The 26,332-nt window shown below is 61.5% G+C and overlaps 1 protein-coding gene across 1 annotated transcript in view; it reads left to right on the top strand.

Moving 5' to 3' along the window:
- The window catches only part of PMEPA1 (prostate transmembrane protein, androgen induced 1), a 51,006-nt gene that overhangs the window by 16,058 nt on the left and 8,616 nt on the right, over positions 1 to 26,332 (top strand). Inside the window, exon 2 of the mRNA XM_079129450.1 lies at positions 24,373 to 24,524. Coding sequence (XP_078985576.1) covers positions 24,373 to 24,524 — 152 coding nt within the window. The remainder of the gene's footprint in view (positions 1 to 24,372; positions 24,525 to 26,332) is intronic.

The following is a 26,332-nucleotide window of genomic DNA, read 5'->3' as shown; positions in this document are numbered from 1 at the left end:
AGCAGAGTGTGAGACTTAAAGGAGATACTCCGGGGCAAGTGCTTAGCCCGGTGCCAGGCACGTCCGCAGCTGGAGGAGTGTACCTGTTCTGTCATGGGACGTGGCCGGCCGGGGCAGAGGGAGAGTTGGCAACGTGAGTCCCTCCACCTGCATGTGCAAGGCCGAGGAGAGGGCCTGGCAGCCCCAGCTGGAGCCGGAGGAGTTGGGACGCTCCTGGGGGAGGAGACGCTGGGATGGGAAAGGCAGAGTGTCAGGGAGGAAGCAGGCATCAGCCCCTCCCGGCCACCTCCTGGATTGGTATCTCCCCATTCCACAGAGAGAGGCACATTTGTCCAAGGCCACACAGTAGGGGTGGCAGGAAACCCAGGCGAAGTGTCACAGGGTGGGTCTGAGCCACGCGGATGCGCTTTCTTGTCACTACTCCCTAAACAACGCCCAGCGTCTACCTTGTACTGTATTCAGTGTCATCAGAGGCCTGAGGCGTGTGCCCAGTCAGGGCTGTATTTCCAGAGGTCACAACCCTTTGAAACCCACCACGGCGTTTGCTCCGCCCCCAGGTGCAGTTGCTGGTGAGCCACGCCCCCACCCTCCCCACCCCCTTTGTTTTGATGTGCCTCCCTGTGGCCCTTCTGATTTAACCAGCGCTGCATGCTCCTTCTTTAACCAAAAGTCCAAAGAAATTGATCAGCGTTAAAGACCAGAGCCAGAGTGCCGAGAGTCCCAAGCCCTGGGGCTTGGCTCCAGCTACAGATGTGGTTCCAGGTGCATTTGCCCTGGGGACTGGAAACAGGCTGCTGGGCCAGCACTGGCCCTCAGCAGATGTTGGGAGGGCCAGGAAAGGTCCCCACCAGGTTGTCAGTGCCCTGTCACTGTGACCAGCACTCTGGCAGCTCAGCCAGCTGGGGCGGGGGTCCTGTGTGAGGCCCTGGGCTTTGGACCCCGCTGCTCAGGCAGCCAGTCCCTGTCCTCAGCCTCCTGATCTGCCAGGTGGGGTGCTGCCCACTGCCCTAGCAGAGCTGAGGCGTGGACTCATTCTCATGTGTAGAGAAGCTGAGCAAATGTCCAGCGCAGCGAGCACCCGGGAGGCCTCGGCTTGGCAGGGTGACACAGCCCGCCTCCTCTGGGATATGCCTCGGACAACAGAGCCCCTTCTGCAGGGGTCCATGCGGTGAGCTCCAAGTCAGACCTTCATTAAAAGTCAAAGCCTTCTGCAGTTAAAACTGGACTGAAAACCCTAATCTGATCTGAGCCTCTGTTTATAGGTAGGGGTCTCTGAGACCTGGAGAAGGTCACGCAGCTTGCAGGCTACCCCAGGGCCCTGAAGTTCCCAAGTTCTGCACACTTTTCCTGGGTCAGCACAGACCTTCATCCTTGGGAGGTAGAGTTCTGCTGCTCCTTCCCCAGGGTGCTGATCCAAGTGGGGAACAGGCCCCACGATCCCAGTTCTGGGGCTTCTCCTTGGAGTGGTGGTTAGGAATGGCCGGGGCCTTCCGAAGCCTGGTTGGGGAAGTGGGCACAAGGCCTTCATCCTGGTCATCTCTGATCCAGATACTGGAAGACCTGGCCTCCTTGCCATCCTGGCCTGGGCTGCATGTGATGCTTCCAAATGATGGTGATAGGCAGCTGGTGTTGGTGGGTAGCTCCTGGGCGCAGGCATGTTCTGAGGACATTCCTTGAGCTGGTCCCTCTAGTGATAGGGAGGTGTCCCCATGTTCCCAGGTCCAACTTCCTGCACTTGGCTCCAGCCATGTCTCTGACCCAGAAGGGCTGAGGTGGTGTGTGCTGGCCCAGAGGTGGTGTGGACCTGAGCCACTGCTGCTGCGCCCGCACCCTGCTCTCTGCTCCCTGACCGGCCCTTCTGCCTGGAAAGGCCAGGCTCTGTCCTGGCGAAGGAGCCTGTCTCACATTCAGACTGGTGGTCTCAGTGCCCTTGCTTTCTTTTGTTCCACAGGGCCAGGGGCTGGGGGAGGATCCCAGAAAGAGGGACTTGGGCCAAGATGAAGAAAGGCGGCGACTGGTGAGTGAGGGGAAGCTGGCTTCGAAGGAGGCAGGGCGGGTGACCATCAGAAAATGCACCGATTTGTGACCATCGCGGCTGCTCCTGGACAGAAACCCAGGGCGTTCAGAAGCCCAGTCCACTTGACGCCCACTTGGGTCTGGGCACGCAGAGCCGCTTAGCTGACACCGTCTAAGTACAACCCCACCTCCCGTGCCAGTAAGTCTGCGGTGGGCTGCCGGCGGGAATCAAGGCCCAGAGACAGTCCAGAGACAGTGTTCAGCCGGGTCTGAGCCAAAGAAAGCCTGTGGGGAGAGAGGCAGCAGAGCCACACCGCCCTGGCCTCCACTGCCCAGGGGGCCACCATGTCTAGGTGCTTCGAAAAGGGCAGAGCAGGCCGGCTGGTCCCCAAGGAGAAAGGAACCCAAAGCCACCTTGTTGCTGTGGCACTTGGTGGCAGCAAGGTCTGGGGTGTGCTGCCCCAGGACTGCTGCTGACCAGAGGGAGACACTTCTGGCGTGATGCTCTCGACCCAGGTTCAGGACCTGGTCCTGATGAGCAGGATTCGTACCTCCTTGAGCCCCGGTCGCCTTAGCTCAGCCATGTTCCCTGCTTGGCACAGTGGCCTGAGTGAGTTGGTGCTGGTGCCTGAGTGCAGTTGTCCAGCTCTTCCTGGTGGCCATACCCAGTCACTTCCTAGTACTCTAACCCAGCCACTGGCAGCATCTGGAGACATTCGTAGTTGTCAGCTGGGAAGTCGAGGGGGCTGCTGGTGGCACTCATTAGGTCCTGGCTAAGGATGCAGCCCAACACCCACAGTGCCCAGGACAGCCTTCCGAAGCGTCCATCCCCTGAGGACCGTCACGCTCAGGTGGAGGAACCTGGATATAACCCACTCCAAGCCCCAGAGACCCCTCCCCAATTTGATCCCTGCTTAATTATTCAAATGAGGCTAAATTGAAAATTGGAGGCTCTGACCTGGGTGGGAAGACAGAGGACCTTAGAATCGGGGAGAAACATCCGGTGTCTACCTCTCTGAATTCCAGGCTAGTGGGGCATTTGCAGAGGGCACTGCAAGGTGGCCAGGCTGCTGGTTAGAAAGACCAGTGCCCAGAGTGAGGAACAGTGCTGGGGAGGGGCACCTGTGAATGCTGGTGGCTGATGTCGAGCGTCCCCAGCACAGGAGTCAGGCCCAGTGAGACTCAGCGCTGTCCTGTCTGCTGTGTGATGTGGCCAGTCGCTTGCCCTCTCTGAATGGCCTGAGCCCCCCAGAAAGCCCCTGCAGCTCTCCAGGCCCAGGAGAAGCTTGCACTGAGGCCCGGGGAAGCACGTGGCACCTTTGCAGCTTCAGAGGTGCTGGGCGAGACGCTGGCAGTGAGGAGGGGGCAGTTAGGGACAGGGAAGAGTTAGGTGGACCTAACTAAGCTGAGAGGATCTTAGAGAACTTGGGGCATGGGGAGCCCTGCTGAGGAGGTTGACAGGGTCCAGCTGATGGAGAATGGACTGGACGGGACTGGGAGGGGTGGTGCAGAGCAGGAGTGCAGGTGGCTGGGCCAGCAGAGACTGCACAGAGACCTGGACTTCCCAGGGCCGCCTTGTGGTGCTCACAGAGCGGGGAAGATGGACTCACCCTCGGGAGTCCTCCTGGGGCCTGCAGACTGACCACGTAGGGGAAGCCGGCAGGATCGGGAAGGCAGGCAGAGCAGGGCCCGGCGTGGGCAGGGGTGGCGACACTGGACTCCCCGGGTATCTGAGTTGGTTTCCAGGTTTGTCCTGAGGAACCCTGATCTTGTCCTACTGGGTTTCTCAGACTTGCCCTGAACTATGTTCCTTCAGGTCAAAGATCCCTGTGACTATTTGGAAAGGTCTATCCGCCTAATGGATAGAGCCCCCCAGGGACCCTGGGGAGAGCAGGTTCCCAGGGCCCCCGGCTCTTTGAGAAGGCGCGGTATTGGATCAGCAACGCCTGCCGCGGTGACCAGACAAGGGATGCCATTAAATGTATGTAGGGGAAAGCTGCAAATGAAACAGGTCCCTCCGTTCTCTCTGCCTCTGCCTTGGGTCTCCCTGGGCAGGTCACAGCCTCTCCGTCGGAGGGGTCTGTCTGTGAAAAGACGGGGCTGGGTCATCTGGCGTCTCCTGCTCTGACATCCTGTCATAGAGAGCCCCCGCCCCACTCTAGGGTGAGGAGACCATCTGGAGGAGGAGGAGATCGCCCCACGGAGCCCCCTGACAAAAGAGAGCAAGTCCCAAGTCCCCATCAGGGTCCTGTGTGTCAGCAGATGTCTTCCAGAACCTGCACACCTGTGTCTGGGGAGCCAGAGGCGTTGCCCGGTAGCAGAGCCGCGGCTGTTTGCTGCAGGAGCGCAGACCAAGAGCAGCCTTGAGAAGCTGCCGTTGGAAGGACGTCCTGGAGTCTCTCGTGCCCTGCTTGCAGCCCCTGGCCTCACCCACTCCCGGGCTGCTGCCTGGGTCGGGCGAGGGTCTCCAGGTGCCTGCACACTGCCCTCCCTGTGGGTCCGTGCAGTGCACTCCTCCTGGCGAGGACCCCAGGCCTGACCATGGCCTTGACTGTGGGCCCTCGTGTGTCCTGCTTCCTGAACACCCGCCTTCCGCCCTGGTCATGGTGTGAACAAGTGCCTCGCAGGTGCCATCAGCTGGGTGCAGAGCGTGGGCCTGCCAGGACCCCACTGCGGAAAGAGGCCCGCAGGCTGCTGGGCAGGGGCTCTTCTGCTCTGCGGCCCTCAGGTCAGGCAGCTGGGTCCCAGCTTCACAGTTGGGGAAAGCGAGGCCAGGGCAGTGACTGGCCTTGGACCCGCCTTGGACGACCTGGCCGTGGTGTGGCTGGGCTCTGATCTCTGGCTCATTGTCTGGACCCTGGAACATTTGAGAGAGGAAGGGAGGGCAGAGGAGGTCCAGAGGCAGTGGCCGGAGGAAGCACATCTTAGGGCAGTGGCCACTGGCCTGCAGCTGGCAGATTGGGGCACAGGTTGGAGGGAGTTGCCCTCACTGGGCACCTGGCAGACCCTGGGCTTTGCTCTAGGGACCAGTGACCCTAGGGGAAGACACCAGAGACCCCCATCTGTGGCCCACCTTGTAGCCTGGTGGAGAGGTCGGCCCGGCCTGTGGGGGTCCTGCCCAGTTCACTCCTGGAGCCTCCCACCTCCAGTTCTGCCCTTTCCTGGGAAGGTAGGAAGACTATTCTGACTGCCCCTTCATGAACCAGGAGCAAGGCCCCTGCAAGTCAGAGGCCCAGCCGATTTCTGCCTACCATGCCTTTAAGTGACCGGTGCCACAGCAGATTGCCACTCCTGGTGTCAGAACCCTGTTAGCAGCGGCTCCGGGAGTGGAGGCAGCAAGTGTTCTGCCTCTGCAGCCTCCAGCCCCTCCCCCGTCCACCAGCAGACCCCAAACCAGACCGATAACTTAGCATTTTCATTTAAGTCCATCTGACAAATCGTTTTAGACGGAGAAAGCAATACTGCGTCTTTAAATGGCTACTTTGTCAGCGCGTCTCCGCGCTGTAAAAAGTCCTTTGTTATGTGTGTCTAGACAGCACGCCAGCAGAATATTTGGTCTGCGTGGGGGGGGGGGGGGGGGACCTGACAAGGTTGGATTCATTTACCGGCTTGTTTCAAGTGGGATTTCAAAACACTGGCTCTAAGCTGCGGTCCGCGGGCGCCGGCCTCCTCCACGCCGGCTTTTCTTGTTTTTATGATTTTTCGCCTGTTGGGCCAGTTGGCGGGAGGCTGCCGGGTCCCCTGGCGGGCAGAGTGGCTGCGGCTTGCAGCCGCTTTTCTCCTTGTTCTAATTGTCCTCCTGGCGACCGTCTAGACGTCCTGCAGATGTGTGTTCCCCGGGGACGCTTCTCCCTCCGGCTCCGGGTGGGAGCTGCAGCGCACCCGCCGGCCCTCCCTGGGATCCGGGCGCCCGCCTGGCAGGGGCTTTGTGTTTATAACACGTTTACTTGACAAACAAAAACGAGCGAGACCGGCCGGGTTTTCGGGTCCTCTTCGTCGGTGCGCTTGGGCCCCGACCCTTCCGGGCTTCTCCATTCCTTATCACTCCTCTTCGTTGCTTTTTGGGGGGCAGGGGAGACCCACACAGACTAATAACATAAAGCACTGAGGTTGCATTTTCAGGATGGAGGTATCAGGGCTCCTTGGAGTGAGGTTTCGGATCTGCCAAGTAGGTGCATTGATTAGCCTCATTGCCATAGCGACTGGTCCCTGTTGCCAGAAGGAAAGGGGACAGGTGCAGGCAGAGCACCTCCCGGTCCCCAGCCTCTCGTGCCCCAGCCCCTGGGACAGGCAGGGAAGTGGACCACGTGGCTCCCCCAGACTCTGCCGTTGACCTTAGCCTGCCCGGCCCCCTGCCAGACCCCTAGGACCCCTCCCTTGAAAACTGTTGTCATTGTTGTTGACCCGGTTGCAAAGCCATAAATTTCCACCAAGACGACCTGCGGTCATGAATCTGCCCTCTGGTTTTTACATAGTTGGGGGCACAAAAGGTGGGGAGGGGAGCTCGGGCACGTGGTGACCAGATGTCTCCCGGGACCCCTGAATTGCATCTCGTGTCTGCCAGGCGAAGGGAATCCAGCACATCAGTCTGCTGCGGGAGAGGGCTGGACTTGTCGCTGCAGGAGATGGAACAGGATGTCCAACACCCCGAGCTTCTTGGCCTGATCCTTTTACTTCTGCCCCAACAGACAGCCCCTGGCGGGCGCAGCCTGCAGCCAGCTGCTCCTACCATGGGGGCCCGGGCCTGTCGTGGGCTTCGGAGAGTGGGGACAGCTCCTCTTCTTTGCCCCTGGCCTGGGAGCCTGCGAATTCCTGGGGAGGGGACAAATTGGGTGACTGGGTTTGTCATATCTTAAGTTTTACAGTCGCTGAGGTTTTCCTCCTGGCTTCCCATAATTATATCTGTAAGAAGAAAAATCAAAACAACTCTCCAGAGAGGGAAGGGACCTATACAAAGAAGAACCCGAGGCCCAAACCAGCCGCCTGCCCCAGGTCTGGACAGTGTGTGGGGGCGGCTAGCCCTGCTCCCTCCACGACCCCCCAGGCAGTGGCTGCTGAGGAAGAGTGGGCTGTTCAGGGCTGGGTCTTCGGCTGGCAGATGCGTCTGCTCTGTAATTGGGTCTGTCCTGGAGTGATTAGAGGAACGTGATGATGTTAACCCAGCCACCAAGCCTGCATGGCACAGAGGAGCCAGCGGCACCGCCCCGAGGCTCCCTTCCAGAGGTGGCCCTTCTCAGCACAGCAGAAGCGCATTCTGCGTGAATGGGGGGGCTCCAGCTGGCACTCTCTATAATGATCACACTTCTCCGTTCTTGCTTTTAAGACGTGGGGATCCCCCTTCCCTCCAGTGTGCCCTCGGCCTTTCAGGGGAGATCTGAGCTTAGACGTGGCGGTCAGAGTCCCCAAGAGCCTGCCGCTGGGGAGGTGAGGAGGGGACAGCCGGTTTTGAGGCCCATGCCCGGGAGGCCGGGACGCTCTTCCCTGCCCCTCTGCGGAGCTGGAGAAGCCAGGGTCCCGAGACAGTCTTGTGTGCTACCTCATTTAGGAGGCGGATTGCTGCTCGTTTGTCAGGCAAAACAGATGTGGCGGGGAGACGACATCTATTTTCATAATTCGAAACAAATCTGGCGAGCCGCCTTCCTTTCAGCGGGGCCTGCTCATGCAGAAAGCCCTGCTCGCGCAGCAGTTAGCAGAAGTATTTATAGCTCGCCATTGAACTTTCCTTCCTCCGGGGAAGGCTGGTTTCTGCTGGCACTGGGGACACAGGGCCCCTGATGGGGAGTGGGTGCTGCTGGGCTTTCTAACCTCAGGAAAGGGGAAGTCTGGCCCCAACAGCTGCGGAGCTGGGCCTCACCCCCAGTGGGCTTTTCCTCTTCCAGCTCCTGGGTGTCGGCCAAGGGGAGAGGGGCAGTGGAGGGCGACCTTGGGGGACACTCCTGGACGCTCCAGGCAGAGCAGGGCCTGATCCGCAGCCCGCGAGGGCTCCATGCTGAGGTTGGTAGGGTGCTGGGCGGTCCCGCCCCACTTTATATGTGGGACACCCCAGCTCAGAGCAGCCTGCTGGGCGTGGTGGAAGCCAGCCTCAGCGCAGGACCCGCTGGGGCCTCCGCTGCCGGAGCCAGAGCCTGTGCCATGCTGCCCTCTGTGTGTGGCTCTGTGTGTCTGAGTGCCGGTGTAGGCGTAGAGGGTGGGCCAGTTCATGTGTGGAGCCATTGCGCTCCTACTGTGTGCCTCTGAAGGGATGAGGAGGGTGGGCCCCGAGAGACGCAGCTCCCGCCCCACAGAGAGCCCAGCTGGGCACGGGCGGGAAATCATCTCAGAGGCTGTGGACGCGCAGGAGGAAGCTGCAGGGCCACGCCTGCCTTGGGCTGCTACCCTGGGCGCCGGGGACTGAGGCCTGGGGCACCGGTAGCCAGCAGTGGGAAGGGCCAGGAGAAAATCTCAGACAGAGAAGCACCCAGTGGGGGCAGGAGGGTGTTGAATACCCTCGGTGACCACACGAGGAGGGACGGGCCAGATGCTGGGACCCTCAACTGAGGAATGGGGAGTGACTGAGGAGCACAGGGGTTTCTGAGTCCTCTGGGAAAGCCATAACAAAGCCTCGAATGATGGCTTTGCAGGACACCACCACTGGGGGTTCTGGGTGTCGGGAACCGACAGGTGTGAACAGACAGGTGTGAACCAACAGGTGTGAACAGACAGGTGTAAACCGACAGGTGTCCCGCAAAGCTGAGTGAGGTGTAGCAGGGGAGGGGCCTGCCCTGGGGCTAGGCAGTCCTGCAGCCTCAGGCCATCCTCCTTCCTGGTGTGGGGAGGCTGGGACTTGGTCACCTGCAGACTGCCGCAGTGGGCAGGGACAGCTTGCACACTGCCCCTTACACTGAGGGCAGGGCTCCCTCCTTGGCAGGATGAGCCCATGCCAAGTTCAGGGTGTCCTCAGGACCTCAGTCAGGGGACTGCTTTGGGCACATGGTGGATCCCAGTGGCATGATGGAGGCTGGGTTTGCTCATTACACCGTAAGCAGTCCCAGCACACTGGAGAAGATGGGGCTGTCCCTGCCTGACATCTGCCCAGCTACGCTCAGGGCAGGCATCACTAGTCAATCAGCACACTCTGTTGCCAGGCCCAGCCCAGCCCAGCCCCAGCCCCGCCCCGCCCCAGCCCAGCCCCACCCCAGCCCAGCCCAGCCCCAGCCCAGCCCAGCCCCTCCCGGCGTGACTCCAGGCAGCACACTGCTGTGTGGGACGATCTGCCTGTTCCTGGTAGTGCCCAGGGCTCCTGGCAAGTCCGCCGTCAGGACAACTGGCAGGACGATCTTCAGGCACTTCCCCACCCAGAGGCCCCTCCCCATGCCACACGGGCCATTTGAATGTAAAGACTTGAGTGAAGGTTCCGTGCCCCTTTGTGTCCTCAGGATGCCCAAATCCGTGGACACTCAGGTCCTGCCGCAAAACATCATGTTTGCAGGGAGCCCACACGATCTCCATGCCTCTCCCTCGAGGCCTGCTGACTTGCAATGCCTGCCACAGCAGGCCTGCGGTGCCGGGGCTGGCCTGCGTTGTCCAGGAGGAATAGCCAGGAAGTGAAGGCTGTCCTTGTTCAGCGAGAGAGCAGGGAGGTGTCTCAGATATGTCCTACCTGTGGTTGGTGGACTCTGGGAGCTCACAGCTGGGGAGGGCCAGTGCCTCGCTGTCCTGGAGGCCCTGGACTCATGGCCTCTGTGCCTTGGGACTCTCCGGGGCCTCGGTGCTGGGAGTCCAGCACGGCTTCCCTTTGGGGACTGCTGGGTCGTCCCCCTAGAAGGCCTGAGGGAGAGCTTAGGTGCTTGGAGGCTGCCGCCCACTTTCCCTCACCCACCATGCCCCGCACAGCACTTAGGACACACCCGCAGTGCGCCTGGCACGGGCACTTTCCGGGTGACCAGGGTGGCTGCAGCTCCAGCCCCAGAACCTAGAATCCAGGGTTACAGCGAGCAAGCCCCGTTGCCTCACCGCTCTGAGGTCGCGTTTGAGGCTGAGGTGGCCATGATCTTCAGGCCCCCTGTGTGGATTTCGGTCCTTGCTGCCTTTTTCTCTTTGGGGCCTGATGAGGGGCCACTCGCTGCCTGGCCAGCGTTTGCTGGACCTGGCACTGTGCTTGAGCTGTGCGCTGCTGTCTTACTGACCCAGGGCTTCTCAGTCCTGGGGCTGTTGACACTGGGGCTAGAAAATTCTTTTGTGGGGGTGCCGTGCGTGGCAGTGTCCGGCCGTATCCCCTCAGCCCACAGGTGCCCGTTGCACCCTCCCCAGCTTCTCAGACCTTGCCAGACGCCACAGGAAGAACCACGGCCTGCCCGCCCAGCTGCCCTGGAGGTGGCCAGGTGGGTGCCTGCGTCTCTTGCGCTGTCCTCCGTGGGTAAAGACATGGTCGGGGGAGACGTGGGCGCGGGCCCTGTGCAGCTCCTGGCTCAGCCGGGCCGAGCTGTGCTGCCTGAAGCTCTCCGGCAGCCAAGGGCAGGCCGGGCCACCCTTCCGTTCACGTGGGGGTCCCACCTCACTGTGAGGGGCAGGGTCACAGCCGGCGTGGTCCTTCCCCAAGTGTGGGTGCCAGTGCTGGCGTCCTGCACCCAAGGGCCTGGAGGGCGCAGGGTCTGCTTTCCCAGCTTTGCCCGGATTGCTCTGTGACTCTGGGAAACTTCCTTCCCCTCTCTGGTTCCTTCCTGTTCTCTTCTGACCCATTTGCGGCACTCCCACGCCCTCCAGTCTCAGGAGACCCAGCATCAAGAGGCTCACCTTTTCCCAGGGTTCTTCCCTGGGTCCTTCATGGCCATGGTCGTGTCTGGATCCCAGACACTCAGTGCCAGGCAACCCAACCCGTTAACACTAGGCTCTTAGCATTTTCTTGTACATCCTGACGCTCCAACTTAAGGTGTTTGATGGTTTTCCCAACAAAGGAGTGACAGCCTGGCTGAGTGGCCAGTCCCCAGCAGGCGCTGTAGACGCCTTCGCTGCGGCTCCTGCGCCAGCCCCCAGAGGCGTGGCTTCAGCGTGCCCGGCAGGGAGCTTCCGGGCAACCCGTCGCCTTGTCTGGAGACTCAGTGTGAACCTTCTCCAGACTCCCAGCTCTGTGCAGGTTTAACAAGCCCCGAAGCAGCCGCCTCCTCCGGGACCCTCCTAGTGCCTCCGAAGCATCTGCTTCCCCCGAATGTGATAGGCGCTCCGGCAGGGCCTCTGCACCGTAGGCCCTGGGTCTGTCCAGGAGTGTGTCTCCCCAGCTCTCCTCCTCTTTCAGGCCTCAGCTTAGAGGCTGCCTCCTCAGAGAGGCCAGCCCTGAGGGCCCCATCTAAGCAAGTCCTCCCTCCTGGGCCCGCGTCACAGACAACACCAGCTCTGCCAGGCCTCCTGCACAATGAAGGACCCTTCTCTCCAAAGACACCTGTGGCGGTTGGAGCCTTGTGGGCCTGGCTCTGGCTCCCCAAGTGGCCGTGCTGGAGTCTACAGTCCCCTTATCATGAGTGACGCGTTCCTCCTAGAGCGGCACTTTGCCTGGAGGGTGTAAGGGTGTCGGGCTGGTTGTTGGGGCTGTGGCTGTCGGGGCCATGATTGTTGGGCCGTGGTTGTTGGACTGTGGTTGTCGGGGTGTGGTTGTTGGGCTGTGGTTGTTGGGGTGTGGTTGTTGGACTGTGGTTGTTGGGGTGTGGTTGTTGGGGTGTGGTTGTTGGTCTGTGGTTGTTGGACTGTGGTTGTTGGGGTGTGGTTGTCAGGGTGTAGTTGTTGGTCTGTGGTTGTTGGGGTGTGGTTGGGGTGTGGTTGTCGGGGTGTGGTTGTTGGACTGTGGTTGTCAGGATGTGGTTGTTGGGGTGTGGTTGTTGGACTGTGGTTGGGGTGTGGTTGTTGGGGTGTGGTTGTTGGACTGTGGTTGTCAGGGTGTGGTTGTTGGACTGTGGTTGTTGGACTGTGGTTGTCAGGATGTGGTTGTTGGACTGTGGTTGTTGGGCTGTGGTTGTTGGGGTGTGGTTGTTGGACTGTGGTTGGGGTGTGGTTGTTGGGGTGTGGTTGTTGGGGTGTGGTTGTTGGGCTATGGTTGTTGGACTGTGGTTGTTGGACTGTGGTTGTTGGGCTGTGGTTGTTGGACTGTGGTTGTTGGGCTGTGGTTGGGGTGTGGTTGTTGGGGTGTGGTTGTTGGGGTGTGGTTGTTGGGGTGTGGTTGTCAGGGTGTAGTTGTTGGGCCGTGGTTGTCAGGGTGTAGTTGTTGGGCTGTGGTTGTTGGACTGTGGTTGTTGGGCTGTGGTTGTTGGGGTGTGGTTGTTGGGGTGTGGTTGTTGGGCTGTGGTTGTTGGACTGTGGTTGTTGGGCTGTGGTTGTTGGACTGTGGTTGTTGGGCTGTGGTTGTTGGACTGTGGTTGTTGGGCCGTGGTTGTGGGCCCATTGCTGGCTTACAGTGACACTTTACGAGGACAGTCCACTGACGCTCTTTGCCCTGGGGTCATGGTGTGCTTCCCCGAGGGATCCTGGCACTTGGACCCAGTGCTCTGGACTTCTTGGGCTGCGGGGGAAAGCGAGCTGTCCTTCCCCAGCTGAGCCTGCCCTTAGGAAAGAGGTTGGGGTCTTTGCGGTCGCCGTGGGGAAGACGACAGGAGCCACTGCTTGTGGTCACTTCAGATCTTCCTTCCTCGTTTTCAGTTTAAGCGATGTTTGGAACTTAGTCTTCGAACCTGGGAGCCAGGCTTGGAGTGGAGACTTGACAGCTGAGAGACGCTTTCGTCTGGCTGGCTGCGCGGAGAAGAGGAGGCTGGGGCCGGGGAGGTGGCCTCTGTTGGCCCCTGTCCTGCCCTCGCAACAAGCCATGCCCCTGTGCCAGGCAGGCCAGGCCCAGGGCTTGCTTCAGGCCGCTGGCACTGCCCTCTGCCAGCGTGAGCCTAGTGAGGCCAAGGGCTGGGGACTTCCCAGACCACTCGCTAACAAAAAAGAAAAGGAAAGGAAAGGACGTCGTCATTTTGAGGCTGGGAGCAGTTGCAGGAAGTAGTGCAGAGGCACTGTCCACGTCACCCAGCTCCCCTGGCAAGAGCTCACATGACGCGGTACAGCCAGCGGCTGACGTTTGGTTCCACCGTCCACCTTCCCAGCCCCTGCGGAATCCTCTCGTGGGTGTGTGTGTCTGGCTGTGCAGTTTTGTTGCATGTAGATTTGTGTAACCACCTACGCAGAGACCCGGTCAAGGACTCCTCACACCGCTGTTCATGGCCACAGTGCCTTCACCCCGACTTGCCCGCCTCTACAGCTGTGTCATTTCAAGAATGTCACATGAAGGGAATCACACAGTTGATCTTCTACATTGCTTTTTTCACTCTGTGTAATTCCCTGAAGTTCTGTCCTGCGTGTCTCAGCAGTTGTTCCTTTTCAGGGCTGAGTGGTGTTCCCTGGTACGAGTGCAGGTACTCAGCTTGGCCGTTGCCCTTGTCACTTGCGGGACACCCGGGTGGCACCCAGCTCAGGGCTGCTGTCAGCTGCTGTGAAGACTCCTGCACATCTTCTTGTGTGACCACGAGTCATCAAGGCCCGGCATCGAGGCCCAGGAGGGCCACTTCTGGCCCTGTGGAGGCTGCGTGTTGAGGCTGAGAGACCCTGCTGGTCATTACCCCTGCCCTCTGGCCTTTGGAAAGACATGAGTCCTGGTGAAGGGCGCTGAACACGAATTCTGTCCTCCAAATGTTAGTCGAGGGCTACTGTTGGTGCCCAAGGTGGGGTGAGCAGCCATAGACGAGCAAGAAGAGGAGCCCACGGGGCCTGGAGAGTTTTGGCTGCCGAGGTCAAAGGAACGATGGGCAGGCAAGCCAGTTACCACCACCAACAGAAGAAGTCGCCTCTCCTGGTGGCTGACACAGTGCTTCCTGTGAGCCAGGTGCTTGCTGGGCATTTTACAGGCTCAGACAACCCAGCCAAGTTGGTCATCAGACAAGGAAGCAGAGAAGGTACAGGTCCAGGGTTAAGAGCCACAGGGAATAATCCAAGCACGGCCCCTCCTGGCAGTGACCAGCCATCAGGAGACACACAGAGGGAGAGTCTGAGTATATTTGTGAAGAGCCACCTATGGAGAGTATTTCTGGCAGACCAGATGCATGTGCAAAGGCCCTGGGGTGTGGACAGGGAAAAGGCCAGCTGGCTGGAGTGTGGTGAGCCAGGGAAGGAGATGGAAAGAGTGGCAGTGAGGTGGGGGCCTCCTCGTGGTCTGAGGTAGACGTGGTGGGCAGCTCTGGCTGCTGGGTGTGGGTCAGCCTGGGTCGAATGTGCAGTGGAGCAGATTGGGGACCAGGAGGACCTGGAGTCGAGTCCTTCCACCCTTAGGGATGGCCCCCGAGGTCCCCCAGCCTTGCCCACAGGGCTCCAGGGTACAGGGCGGTCTCCCCGTAGGTGGACCCACCTCTGAGCTGCTGTCTGCCGCTCGGCCCCTGAGGGCAGAAGAGATGGCCCAGCGCTTCTGGGCCAGATCCTGCGCTCTGATGGTCTGTCTGCTCGGGGGCTTTCTGGTCCTCCGTGTTTCTGGCCGTTTCTCTCTCCTCCCTCTGTCCGTACTGATTGTTATCCCACGAACGAGTTGCCTGCTCAGTAGCCCCCACTCCGGGTCATAACGAGGCGCCCGACATTGTGCCACGCTCGTTGTGCCTCGACCCCCAGGTCTGCACCCCGGGGGCCTCCCGCGGCCTCCCCGCCCGAGACCCTTCTTCCTCTTCCAGACAGCAGGCGGAGGGCAGTCCTGAGCCTCCAGGGCCTGTTCCTCTCCCAGGTCCCACCCCATGGCCGCCTCTTGGTCTGTCTACTTTGTAATCTGCTGTTGGTCACCATTTATTATGCACTTACTGTGTACCGGCCAGTGTCTGTGAGCTCAGGTAGTCCGTGAGCAATCCAAGGCTATACCTAAGGCAGGGAGCAGGGACCCCCAGGGTCTCAGACAGCCAGGGACCGCGTCTGCGCTCGAACCCAGAACCGGGCCGCCTGCCTTCACGGCTTTTCTGTGCCCCTGCCATGGGCCCTCCCGGGACAGCCTCAGAGACGGTGGCTCAGAGCCTGGGTCTTCCCTCAGCTGGGAGTTGGTGCTCCTCAGAGTCACCACGTCCAAAGGAAGTGGACCCAGATGGACTGCTGGTCACCTCACTGCCTGAGCACCAGAGGCCAGGGGCTAGGGGACCGGAAAGAGGACACTCCTCCTTGTCCCTGGGGGTCCCCGAGGCCGTGGTTGAGTGGGAGGAGGTGGGAGTTGCTGCGGGGCAGCGAGCACTGGGTTTTGAGGGGCCAAGAGGAGCCCACCGGTTGGAGACAGGGCCCAAGGGCCGCTTTCCAGGCCCAGCCCAGAGGAGGCTGCAGGAGAGGCTGGACCCTGGAGAGGCTCGGCTGACAGGCCGCCAGACACCCAGCATGAAGTCAGTCGTGAGCTCCACGTTTTCTTAGAAGTCACAGCAGATGTCCCTTGTGGTATTTACAAAATTAACCACCACGTGGGAGCGTCTAGAGCTGCCAGAGAAACCCAGAGAGCGGAAGGCTGCCCGAGCCGGGCAGTGGGGCATGGGGCTCGCAGCCGGAGAGCGGGCGTCCAGGCAGATGGTCCAGTCTGTGCACAGGGCAGTGTCCGGGCAGCGGCAGCCACTAGGAGCCAGGGTGCTGGCAGGCGAGAGGCATGAGGCCACCAGGAGGGGCTGGGGCCCAGGGGAGCCCTGTGGGGACCAGCAGGTGGCCTCGGCATGACAGCTGACATCTGCCGCCCACGCCACACACCAGCCTGTGCACGTGGCTCCTGGTGCCTGCTCGCCACCCTGGACTCCGCCCTGCACTCCGCCCTGCACTCGTCCCCCTGCTCCTTCTGCAGAGCAGCCCTGGGGTGGGTGCTGGTGGGTTCTGCTTTTCCAGATGAGGAAACCGAGGCAGACAGAAGAAAATATTTCCCGATGTCACCTTTAGCCATTGGGAGGGCTGGGGTTTGGATGCGGGCAGGCCACCTCAGGGCCTTGGGGACGCGATGCCCAGCGAGCCCGGCCAGACCCTGACCACCTCCTCTGCCCTCCCTGAGGACTGACCTTGGCCATCAGTCACCTCCCGCCTCTGCCCGGGGCAAGACCAGGATTAGCCAGGCCCCTCTCGCCTCTGAAGGGGAGGGCCACCCCCAGGTCAGCACTGAGACCTCTCCAGACGGTGCCGTCGCACGCTGACCCGCGGCTGCTCTCCAGCACGCTCTCCAGCATCAATGAGGCCCCGCGGGACTGAACCAGGGGCTATTGAGACGCTGCCCCTTCAGAGCGGCTCTTTGTCCAGGAGGCTTGTCAACGGGGCCCCAGCTCGCGTCCCTCCACCCGGTGCCGAGGTCCCGGCCCCCGTCAGGAACACTAGGCTCTTGAATGTCGGTAATTGAGAGGAACGTCTGCTGGTTTCCGGGGAGGGCGGCCCTCGGGACGCGCGCTGGCCCCCCAGCTGCCTCGGATCTGAAAACTGGACTTGCTTTGCTGGTTGGGAAGAGGCACGCGACGTGGAAACAGCAAGAGGACGTCTCCTTGTCCCCAGAGTGGCCGTCCTGATTTTGATTTTGCTTTGTTTTGTTTACTTTCTTTTTTTTTTTTATATAAAAACGGGTCCACCTTGTATTCTGTTCCAGTTTCATCAAGTCTGCCCAGGAATGGTCACCGAGGACCACCCGTCCTGAGACCTGTGGGCCCAAGGTTCCCAGCCAGGGGCAACTTGCCCCCAACAACATTTATAGTGGCTGGGGACATTTCTGGTTGAAGTGGGGAGGTGATGGCTTTTCCAGTGCCTGATGGCAGAGGTCAAGGACCCTGGCGGCTCCCTCAGGGCACAGAGCAGCTCTGACGCCCTTAGCACTGGGGCTGACCACCTGCTCTAGATTCCATGTCCGTTTCATGGTCCCCCAGTGTCCTGTGATGTGACGCGTCTGGGTTGGTTGGTGACATCCCGGTGGCCTCTGGTTGGCTGGAAGAGCCCCTTGCCTTCAGAATGTCCTCACGTCCCCATCGATGGAGGTTTGGGGCCTTCTGGGCACTTTTCTATTGGAAATGACCCGGGAAGTTCCGATTGCGGAGTTGAAAGGTGGTGTGTGTGTTTCTTTGTGACGGGCGCTGCCCAGTGCCCCAGGAGGGGTGCCGCCGCGCCCCCAGTGACAGCTGCCCACCCACGCCCGCCCACTCCCTGCTCGCTCCCGCTCTCCTGGACCGACAGAGCCCCACACCTGGCTCATTTAAGTACCTTTGTGTCACACCCGGCGCGTCCGGAGGGAAGCAGCTCTCACCGCGACTTCTCCGGTCCTGCCAGTCCCTCTGCAGAGGCCACGGACACTATGCTGACAGCGGTGTTCAAGGCGTTCGATGTCGGTGACGGTAGAAGAAACCCCGTTAGTTCTTCCCATTTGGATAATGGCAGGAAAGGTGAAAGGCACTGGTCCGTCCCTCCTGCTGAGGAGTGTTGGGTCCCGAGGGCCGCCGTGGTCACGGGCTTCCCCAGGCTCCGCACTCCCCGATCCCGTTCCCCACACGTGCTCAGACTCAGCGCTCACTGTGGCCACGGCCTCGGCCTCCCGCCTGGCAGCTTCCTGCAGGGTGACCTTGGGACACAGGTGCGGGGGAGGCGCTTCTGCGGCTCAGGGACAGGGGCTCTGCAGGCCTCTGCCCGCTGGGTGAAGGAGGCAGCCTGCCCACCCCCATGGGGCCTCTGTGGACTCGCCCGAAGTGCCCGAGCAGGTGTGGGATTCATTTATTTGCCTTTGGTCCCTTTTGCACCTAGCTCTGCATTTGTTGTGTGACGGATGCACCCTGACCGTGTGCTTCCCTAGGGCCCCCTGGAGATCACGCCTGGCAGCCAGCGCAGCACGTGCAGAGGTCCTGAGTTGGGCTGTGCTTGGTGTCCCCAGAGCCAAGCAGGGGCCCCAGGAGAGGAGGGGCTGACTTTTCTGGCAGAGGTCACGCTTGAGGATGTGGGGCTGCTGTTTTCACCCCACAGAGCTGCAGTGGTTGGACAAGTCCCTGAGCCACAGTGGCAGCAGAGGGACCCGCTTGGGTGGGCTTCTCCCCTGCTGTAGCCCAGGTATGTGTGGAGGAGGGGACGAGCAGGGGAACCTGGCCCAGAATCCCTTCAGGAAGTAGATAAGTCACTCTTGCCACGACCATGGGAAGCGGGGACTGTGTCCCCTGTTTCTTCCCGGGTGAGGACACGGAGTGCTTCGTCGGAGGCCGCAGGGAGACTCTGGGAAGCAGCACCTCGTGCTCTGACCTGAACCCAAGGCTCTACCCAGAACAGCAGGGCCAGGAGCCACCGTCACCAGTAACCAGCGTGGGACGTGCCCCTCCACCGCTGTTTCCTCCTGGCACCAGGGCAGTGTGAGGGTTGCCTGTCCAGAGCTGGACGCCAGCTGCCCCTGGGAGCCCTTCGGCGGCAGCGCAGCCCTTTCTGGAGAGGAGCAAACTGGCCCCGCTCCCTGCCTGCTTCCAGCCCTTCAGAGGAAGAGCAGGGTTTTTTCTTAACTCAGAGAAGTTCCAACCCTAAGAAATAAATGTGCCGTTGGGGGGTATTTGAAACGGCACCAAGAGGGATCAGAAAGTTATTCCTTTGACATCTGGTTCAATTTTGCTTGAAATGCGAGGCGGGGAGCTGGCTGCTTATTCAAATGCCAGGCGGCTGGGTGGGGAGGAGGGGCCACGAGCCAAGTGGCTGGAACCCCATCAGGCTGGGCTCTGCAGAATGACAATGAGCCGCCCGCGGGTCCCATCCAGGCAGGCCTAACCAGATTAGATTTTCATAAATTTCAGACAGCGCCAGTTCCTAATTCCTGGGTGTGTGGCCAGGAGGCCAGACAGGGCCGCGTGCAGGGCCGCTTGCTAACCAGGAAGGGCGCCGCAGCTCTCCCCTGGGTCAGATAAGGGGACGGGCCCGCGTGGGAGTGGGGGGTGGCTGGTCCGGAAACCCCCATGGTTGGACTGGCAGGAGGCAGGTGGACTCTGCCCAGCCCTCCAGCTGAGGGGACAGACTGAGCTCCAGCACTCATTGTCCCGATGATTAAGGAGAAGCCACTCAGGGTGCCCGTGGGCCAGCCAGGCTCCTCACGCACATGATCAGGGTCTCACTGCCTGCCTGCCCCCATCTGCACCTGGCAAGTCCACAGCAGGATAGAGCTGAGGCTGCTGCTCATGACCTTCAGGCTTTGCCTCCCAGACCGGGGTCCAAAACCCTGGAGGGAAGAATCGCCTTGCAGCTGGGAGCTGACGTGTATTGTCTCAGGGTTGCAACCTCGGGTGCCAGCCTGGCCGCAGGAGCAGCGCCTGCGTGCACTCCAGTGGAAGCCCCAGGCCGCCTCTCTGCCACGTGGGTGGCTTGCGTGCACCACGACTTCACACGTGTGGCATCGGACCTGCGTGAAGTCACGTTGAAAGCGACTGTACTCCCGTGTTACACAGACGTGAGGCCGTGGCTCCTTCCTTTATCAGAACTGAGGTTCTGAGTCTGATAACTGTTGTAGGACAATTAGCTTCTTTTTTAAACCTGAAAATGCGCCCAGCAGTGGCCACGCGGGGAGGGGAGCAGAGCTCAGCCAGCCATGCAGACACTGGCCCTGTCTGGCCTCCGGGCCACACACCCAGGAATTAGGAACTGGCACTGTCTGAAATTTATGAAAATCTGATCTTGCCCAGCCCCCACCGGCCCCGGGGCTGGTGCCGCACCGCAGGCTGGAGCATCGAGAGGGGAAGCAGGCCTGGCCGCCCGACCGGGTGCTCGTCCTGCAGGAAACAGCAGGAACAGCCCTCGGGACCTTCGAGTCCTGCCTGGGAGGTGCCCACAACTCCAGTGCCCGGCCCCACCCTGACCCACAGGAGTGTGCTCTGCATCTGCCGGGCAGCAGGCACCCCATTGTCCCCTCGATGATGCTCCTGGCATTTCCACTTCCACCCGACGCCCGGGCACCGTCAACACAGCCCTTGGCTGGCGCCACCATCCCGGTTAGGATGGAGGTGTGGACCAGCCTAGCCATGGAAGCCTGGGCTTCGGTCCGAACTCGAGCTTCGAGGTCTCTGACTGGACACCTCACCTCTCGCAGCCTGTTTCCTCTTCTGTAAAGCGGGGGTCGCATTAGTACCTACTTCCCAGGATGAAGGGGAGATTCATTCAGTAAGACGCTGCGTGCCAGCCTGGGCACCATGCCTGCCCTCAGCCAGCCTGGCACACGGTGCATCCTCTCACATGCCAGACCAGCCGGGAAGGAGCCGGAGGGGAGCCTGGCAGCTCCAGGGAGGCAGGCAGGCTGCTCGCTGGAACCACTGGTGAGGGGGACCTCACCGTGCTTGTGGGAGATGGGCTCGGTCACCCTGAGACCCACGCCTTCATCTCCACGCCCAGGGGAAACCTGGACGGAAATGGCAGGAGCCACTCTGTGCCGCCCACCGTGAGTGCAGATGTGACGTTGGACTTGATAAAAGCACTGTTGTTTCCCTCCCAGGGCCCCTGTACGTGGCCAGGTCCTCGGAGCCCATAAGGCCCCCGGGACCTAAGCTCAAACCCTTGGCCCTGGGCCAGGCCGGGGATGCTGGGCCATGAAGGTAGGCCCATGAGTGGTAGGACACACCCGTGCTCTTCACGAGCGGGGCATTGGCTAGGACGTCTGTGCCCCACATGCAGGTAAAGGGGTGCAAGCTGTCGTGTTAGGAAAACTGAGGCAGGATCATGTGGCTCCCTGTGTGACGTCAGTAGCTGAGTGACATGTGGCCTCGGTACCTGGTTTCGACTTGAAACGCTTGAATGACTGCCCAGCCTCAAGGGCTGGCATGGCACAGGTGGCCTCTGGGTTCTTGAGAGTTCAGGGATAGGGCCGCACCTGCCCTGCCTCCCACATGGTGTCTGCTCCTTTGCCTGGGCCCATGCAGCAGCGGGGGCGCCGTCCCGCTCTCCAGCCGCCTGAGCCGGCCCTGTCTGCACGTGGCGCCCTGCTGGTCTGCCCGCGTCCTGTGAAGCAGACCAGGGCTCAGAGGGCTCCTGGGCATTGGGCGGAGGGTGCTCCTCCTGCTGTCGTACGTCCATACCATGTTTTGAACTCGACTCCAAGGCCCTCGAGGTGGGGGGACGCTTCTCTTCCCTCCCGGGAACCTTTGCTAAGGAATTAGTGGAGCCTGTTCTGAGGGGTGTGTGGAGGGGGTGGAGAAAGGAGCTCCTTCTCCATTAACTGGGTCTGCCATGGGCACAGGCATGAGCCCTAGAGGCAGGGAGGTCAAACTCTGGCTGTTGGCAGGCAGCAGGCAGGTTAAGTCAGGAGGTGGTGTGTGCTGGGCGGTGCGGGGCCTGGGCCAGACCAGGCTGTGGGTGGACGCCCACAGCCCCTTTTGTTTGATGCCCAGCAGGAGCACAATTGAGGCCGGGGATCATGGATACCGAGGCCCTCCACCTTGGTTGGTGGCCTCTACCAACGGGTGCTTGCCACTTGGTGCACTTCCTGAGGAAATGGGTTGCTGTTCCGGAAGGCAAGGCAGGTGTCTCCCAGAAGTAGCACTTGGTATGAAAGCGCTTCGTGGAGGCGCAGGAGGCAGCAACCCCTCAGCCCACAGCCAAGGGCTGTCCTTAGCCCACCCATCCGAGGGCTCTGACGCTGCTGGAAGGGTATCTGGCATCTGAGGCTGACCGGCCCTCCATGCTCACAGTGTGGGACAGGGGGCTGGCTAGACCTGGAGGAGGGTAGGGACCCTGTCCTGCACCCGTGACATTCCTTGTCAGCATCTGACCAGAGGGCCCTGCCTCTGGCCTCTGCTGGGGCCTCCTCTTGTTCTCTGGGCCTGAGTCCTCCATGCCAGGCAGCCGCTCGCCCCTTCCGGGAAGCTCTCTCGACCCTCCACGGGATGCTCCCTTCCATTTCCAGAGAATCTCTGCGGGCTGCTGGGTGCAGCTGCACTTGCTCAGCTGCAGCTGGGGTGCTGGTGGGTCCCCTGCGTGCCGAGCGTGTCCTGCACATGGCTCTGCCCCACCTGTGTCTCCTCCACCTGTGTCGGGAAGCTCAGCAGACAGGGCCACCTGGGGCCACGCAAAGCACCTGCACCCTCTGCCTCAGCTGCCAGGTGGTCCCGGGCCCCTGTACCAGCCTCAGGAATTCCTGTGACGCTCGCTTCCCCGGGCCTGGACGCGGCCTGCTAGCTCACAGGTGTAGCCTGGTGGTCTCCCAGTTGCTCTTTCTGGAGAACTGTCCCCTCCTCCCTTTCGTGAGTTTCCTGGGTCTGTGCCCTAATGGGGTGGTGGTCCTGGGACCCAGGGGCCGTGTTTGTGCTTACGGTCCTCTGCTTGTTTCTGGGAGTGCGCTGCCACTCTGACAGGCGCCCCCTTTGTCCACCCCACTGTGCCTGCAGGGGGTCTTGTCCCTTGTGCTGTAACCCACTGCTGCCTAGACCCTAGACCACCCCAGGAGAGGGCAGCAGCCTGGGACAGGCGCAAACAGTCCCACACCACCCTCCTTCCAGGCCGAGCGTTGCAGAGGCCTGGAGCCAATGGAGGGGTGTGCCTGGTGGGGCAGAGTGCCCATGGGGACATCGCAGGCTCTTCAGGGGCATGGGTGCTGCCCAGGGCAGATGCTGTCTGTCCCCTGAATGCACAGCGGTACCCTGGACCTAGCACACGAGCCTGCTCTCTGAGAGTCAGGTCCGAATGCCCAGGCTCTGGACCCGTCTGTCCAGGGAGACGGAGGTGTGGCCTCAGTGACTGGCGCTGTCCAGCCCAGACTCTGTCCTCCCTGTGGACACAGGCAGCCCCTGAAACCGAGTCCTCGCCAGGAGGAGCCCCACCTGCTGGGGCTGGCACTCCTCACCAAAGCCTCGGTTGGTAGTTCCCCACCTGGCTCCTCCAGGGTCAGATGGGGCAGCATCCAGCCAGGAGCCCGGCCAAGCCCAGGCTAGGCTGAGTCCCAGAGTGAGGCAAACAGCGGCCTGGGAGGCCCGCCAGCTTTGGGCTTTTGGACTTTGGGGTGCCACCCCGCTCCTCTCCCTCACAGGGGCATTGGCATCTGAGCCTGACCAGCCCTCGGGCCTCACCATGCAGGGCGGGCAAGGCCGGCTCGGTGGATGTGCTGCCCTCACAGGCTCGCAGCGACCATTCTGTCATGGGCGGCAGTGTGCCCCACCTGGTGCCATCCTCGGCCCACTCGAGACCCCAGCTGCCCCCGGCTGTGATGTTAAAGGTGTCTCCAGACATTGTCAGGGGTCTCATGGGGACACTTGCCCCAGTCAGAGGCACTTCCTTGATGGCATGGTGTCACACGGACCCGGGGAGCAGCTGTGCGTGTGTGTGAAGCGGCGAGAGAAAGCAGGGTTCTGAAGACCTGGTGGGACGCAGGGGGCTGGAGGTTGGGGGCCGGAACCGTCTTGGAGAGAAGCTTCTGCTGCCGTACCTCCAGGCTGTCCCCTGGGATGGGTGCTCTTGCTTGAAGCCCTGGGGAGGCTGGGGCTGGTGGAGGAGAGCCCACGGGGTCTGGAGCTTAGGCCCAGTGGGGACTTCCACTCCCTGCTTCCCACTGCCTGAGTCAGTGGCCCCGTGTTGAACGTGTGGCCCCGGAGCTCAGCTAACCACTGGCGAGCACCAGGCAGCACCAGAACCTTCTGCCAGGTCTGGGGGAGGCACATTCCTGCGCCTTGGGCCTCCCAGGCCAGCTGCTGCCCCTCTGCCAGCGTCACTTCCCTGGCACCCGGCGTCTTGCCCATTGCTGGGGGCTCTGCTGGCACCAACTGTGGCCAGCTGCCGAGGCCCAGACCCTGAGTCAGCAGAAGCCGCCCGGCTTGGGCAGGATCAAAATAACCTCCTTCCTCTTCCAGCACTTGAGGGTTTTTCCACCTTCCAGGGGGGAACACCCCCCCACACACACAAAAAAAAAAAAAATAGGAAAAGACCTGAAAAATGGGACTGGTAACATCTGAGCCTTCTGGGATGTGGCCTCCTCAGGAGGTCCTCACAGCCTGGCCGGCGAGAGGGTGCTGTTGCTTATCTGTTCTTTGGTGTGCTTATCTGCTCAGGGTGGGGTGTGTGAGGACGTCGTGTGTGCCCTGCCCGTCTCCGTGCGCCTCCTGTTTCTCTCCACGCCCAGTCCCAGGTCCCCGTAGAGGTGAACTACAGGCTCAGAGCCAAGGACAGGGAGTCCTCCATCCAGCCCCCGATTGCCACCCTGGGGTCAGGCCCTGCTCGCAGGTCTCGCCACAGCCCTGGGCACAGGCTTCAGGCTGCTCCACGTGCCCACAGGACGGGGTGTCTCAAGATCCCAGGGTCCCATCTGAGTCTTCTGCACTTCCCAGTCACGGGGCTGTGGACATGCCGAGCCCTGCCCCGGCCAGCTGGGTGGCCTGCCTGACGTGTCCCTTGTCTCCACAGCGGAGCTGGAGTTCGTTCAGATCCTCATCATCGTGGTGGTGATGATGGTGATGGTGGTGGTGATCACCTGCCTGCTGAGCCACTACAGACTGTCCGCACGCTCCTTCATCAGCCGGCACAGCCAGGGGAGGCGGAGAGAGGACGGGCTCTCGGTAAGTGGTCACCTCGTCCCTGTCCTGGGCCCCCTTGGCAGTGGGATGCCCTGAGGAAATGTCCTCGGAGTCCCCACCAGGGTGCTTGAAGGAACGACAGTTTGGGGACAGGAGACAGGGGCTTGGAGCCCCCGCCTCTGCTTCCTCCTGTCAACTGGAGAGAGGGCACCCTGCAGGTGGACGGCTGCAGGGTGCTGGGGGCCTGGAGAGAGGCGGCAGGGCTGGGACGCTCCCTCTCTTGGTTCCTGAGCCCCTCCCTGCTGTGTGCTGTACGCCGTGGGGCCGCCGTGGGGTGCCGACACACCAGAAGGGAGACCAGAGAACGTCAGGTGTGAACAGTGCCGTGCAGCGGACGCAGGTGCCCAGCCAGGAGCACGCCGTGGGGTCCGTCTTCCCCGTCCATCTTCATTGTGGTCTGTGGTCACTGAGTGCTGAACAGGACAGGCCTGTAGGGAGGTGGGAAGAGTCGGAGGCAGCTGGGGCAGGTGATGGCGAGACAGGTGTCCTGGGGACGTTCAGAGGCTCGATGGGACAGGGCAGACGGCACAGGCAGCTGGCATTTGACTCTGCCCAACAGGGTGCAGTGGCAGAAAGGTGGCTGAAGTTCTGTGGCCATGACCCAGACAGAAGGGGCATGGGGCCCCATCCCCATGCCGTCCCTGCCAGCATGCAGTCACAGTGCCCTGGGGAGGCCACAGAGGCAAAGGGACACCAGGAGAGGTCCTCTGAGTCCAAGTCCCCGTCCAGCTCCCCAGCCCCAGCCGGGCTCCTGGCCCGTCCCTGATGCAGAAGGTGGGCCCTGGCCCCTCCCAGGAGTCAGGTCCTGGCACAAGGCGAGGCCTCCGTTCTCAGCAGCCTCAGCCCTTCGGCCCACGACCTGTACACAGCATGCACTGTGCAGAGTCCCCTGGCCTGGAGGAGATCACAGGAGCTGGTGCCATGCGGCTACTGCTTCTGGCCACACACAGGAGCCAAGACAGGGAACTCAGCTCTGTGGGAAGCCAAGGTGGCCATGGCTGAGAATCCCAGGACAATCCCTAGCAAGTGGCTAGGGACACAGGTAGGCTGTGGGGAGCCAGAACCAAGACCACACAGCCACCCCCGAACGACGTGTATCTGTACTGGACAGTCAGTGGCTTCCCCACTGAGCGGCCACTTGAGCCACGTCGATATTGCACTAAGCCACCTGGAGGTAACAGGATATGGAAGGGGCCACGCCATGGCCTCCGTGCCCGTGGGCACCAGAGCCAGCGGCGCTGTGTGGGGAGCCCTTGCTCCCCGTCATCACCTCCTTTTGACACGTGGAGCTGTGAGTGTCACTGGCCTTCTGGAAGCCCCAGAAGTGGCCCCTCCAGGCTCCATAAAGCCCCACCAGGTGGGAGTGCCCAGCTTCCTGGCCCTGTCCTGCAGTGGGTGGCTTGAGCAGCTGGACTGCAGCAGGGCAGGCCCTCGCCAGCTGGCTCCCTGGTGCCCAGGACGCAGACTTTAACACCGCGGTGGGAAGCACCGTCTGAGAGGCGGGCTGCAAGTGACAGGGAGGAGGCAGCAGGTGGCAGCTCCAGGGCTGGGCTCTGTCCCCAAGTGGGTGCTCGCAGGTCCCTGGAGGACAGTGGCAGGCAGAGATGGGCAGGGCTCGGGGACTCCTGGGCTGGCAGCGGAGAGCCTGTAGGCTGAGCCAAGCCAGCATTGGCCGAGGCCTGAGCCAGCAGGTTTGGACGTCCCTGCTCACGTCAGGCCCAGCCTCAGTGCGTCACCAGGTTGTCAGGGCAAGAGCTTGAGCTCTGGCACCTCCGATGGGCTCCCTGGCC

This window comes from Sciurus vulgaris, assembly GCF_902686455.1.
Source record: "Sciurus vulgaris genome assembly, chromosome: 2".
NCBI lineage: Eukaryota > Metazoa > Chordata > Mammalia > Rodentia > Sciuridae > Sciurus > Sciurus vulgaris.
Note: the sequence above shows the minus strand (reverse complement) of the source record. Positions and strands in the feature narration are given on the sequence as shown.